Consider the following 1,471-nt stretch of genomic DNA (forward strand, 5'->3'; position numbering starts at 1 on the left):
GGTCATCTGTATGGCAGCCAGTGAGTGACCCATGCAAACAGGTCAAGGGTCAGTGTGGACGGAACGGCATTTGTCAGATCAACAGCCAGAACGAGCCCGACTTCACTTGTCCTCCTCAGTTCAATTTTATCGACAGCGACTATCCCTTTCAGGATGCATGCGAAGCTCATCGCCAGGGCTGAGCTGCAGCAGTGCAGGAAGCAACATGTTACCTGTCAACAACACGAGCTGGGGGAGCGGCGATTATTCAGTTTTGACGAATCTTACTGAGGAAGAATGTCTGCAGGCCTGCCTAAATGATTGCATGTGTGTTGTGGTAACACATGGCGTACTTCCGACGGTTGGCGATGCAGCTTGCTACATGAAAATGCTGCCTATGACTGACGGCCGTCAAGGAGCTGACATTACAACTAGATCTTTTGTGAAAGTGGCTGGCGACATCCTACCACCATCGGGAAAACAAAGGAAGCGAAGGATTGCTGTAGAGCTGGTTTTGATGATTGGCATCGGCCTTCTGGTTTTGTCCTTGTTCTTGCAGCTGCCTTCTTCGTGGCGTGTTTTTGTCACAAAAAGCCCCAAGAGAACAGTATAGTTAGCGCAAAGCTTACTACACGCGAGTCTAAGGTTGTGGAAGGCTGGAAAGAGTATTCTTATACTGAGATAGAAACTATTACAGATTTCAGTAGAGTGCTAGGAAACGGGGCCTTTGGTACCGTCTTTGAGGGCTCCTTGCCTAATGAAAGAGCAAATGAGGGCTCCGTGCCTGATGAAAGAGCAGGTGCTATGAAAGTTGCTGTGAAGAAACTTCATGTTCAAGAAGCCCAGGCAGAAAATGAACGGAGCGACTTCGAAACGGAGATGAAGGCTATTGGTACAAGCCATCATAAAAATCTTGTCAGATTGTACGGTTTCTGCAAAGAGGGTCCACATCGGTTTCTGGTGTACGAGTTCATGTGCAAAGGATCTTTAGGCAAAGTTCTGTTCAGGGGTAGCGTCTTTCTTGATTGGAGAGTACGTGTTCAAATTGCAAAGGGAATAGCAAGAGGTATCCGCTATCTGCATCAAGGATACGGTCCCCAAATTCTGCACATTGACATAAAGCCCCAAAACATTCTGCTGGGCCAAAATTACAATCCTAAAATATGTGACTTTGGCATAGCAAAATTGTTCACGGCCGAACAGACTCATCATACCTTGACTTCGGCTCGGGGCACCACTGATTACATGGCGCCTGAGTTACTCAATGGTGAGCAATGTTACTGCTAAAGCAGAACCACCCTTAAACAGCACACACTAAGCGTTGAACACTTAGGTTGCTGGTGTGGGGTCCACTACTACCGTCGCACTTTCCGTTTGCAGATTCGTTTGGTGTTAACATTCAAATCGTTCCCGCCTAGTTTTAAACTGTCTCTCCCGCGCATAGCACTGTCAAATTCCCACGCTGCAGAAGTTTTGGTGATCCCGATAAAGC

General features: G+C 47.5%; 1 protein-coding gene across 1 annotated transcript; it reads left to right on the forward strand.

Moving 5' to 3' along the window:
* Positions 1–205: 205 nt before the first annotated feature.
* On the forward strand, positions 206–1,266 carry LOC131055110 (G-type lectin S-receptor-like serine/threonine-protein kinase LECRK4). Its single transcript, XM_057989756.2, has 2 exons — positions 206–490; positions 574–1,266. The coding sequence occupies exons 1-2, from the start codon at positions 206–208 to the stop codon at positions 1,264–1,266; spliced, it is 978 nt and encodes a 325-aa protein (XP_057845739.2).
* Positions 1,267–1,471: the final 205 nt, after the last annotated feature.

Source organism: Cryptomeria japonica, chromosome 1 (genome assembly GCF_030272615.1).
Source record: "Cryptomeria japonica chromosome 1, Sugi_1.0, whole genome shotgun sequence".
Taxonomy (NCBI): Eukaryota; Viridiplantae; Streptophyta; class Pinopsida; order Cupressales; family Cupressaceae; genus Cryptomeria; species Cryptomeria japonica.

What these genes read in the sequence shown, in the direction of transcription:
- LOC131055110 (XM_057989756.2), top strand. Translation starts at nt 206, where the DNA reads ATGTTACCTGTCAACAACACGAGCTGGGGGAGCGGCGATTATTCAGTT. An exon ending in GAAGGATTGCTGTAGAGCTG is followed by an intron (nt 491 to 573) that starts GTTTTGATGATT and finishes TGTCACAAAAAG; the next exon opens with CCCCAAGAGAACAGTATAGT.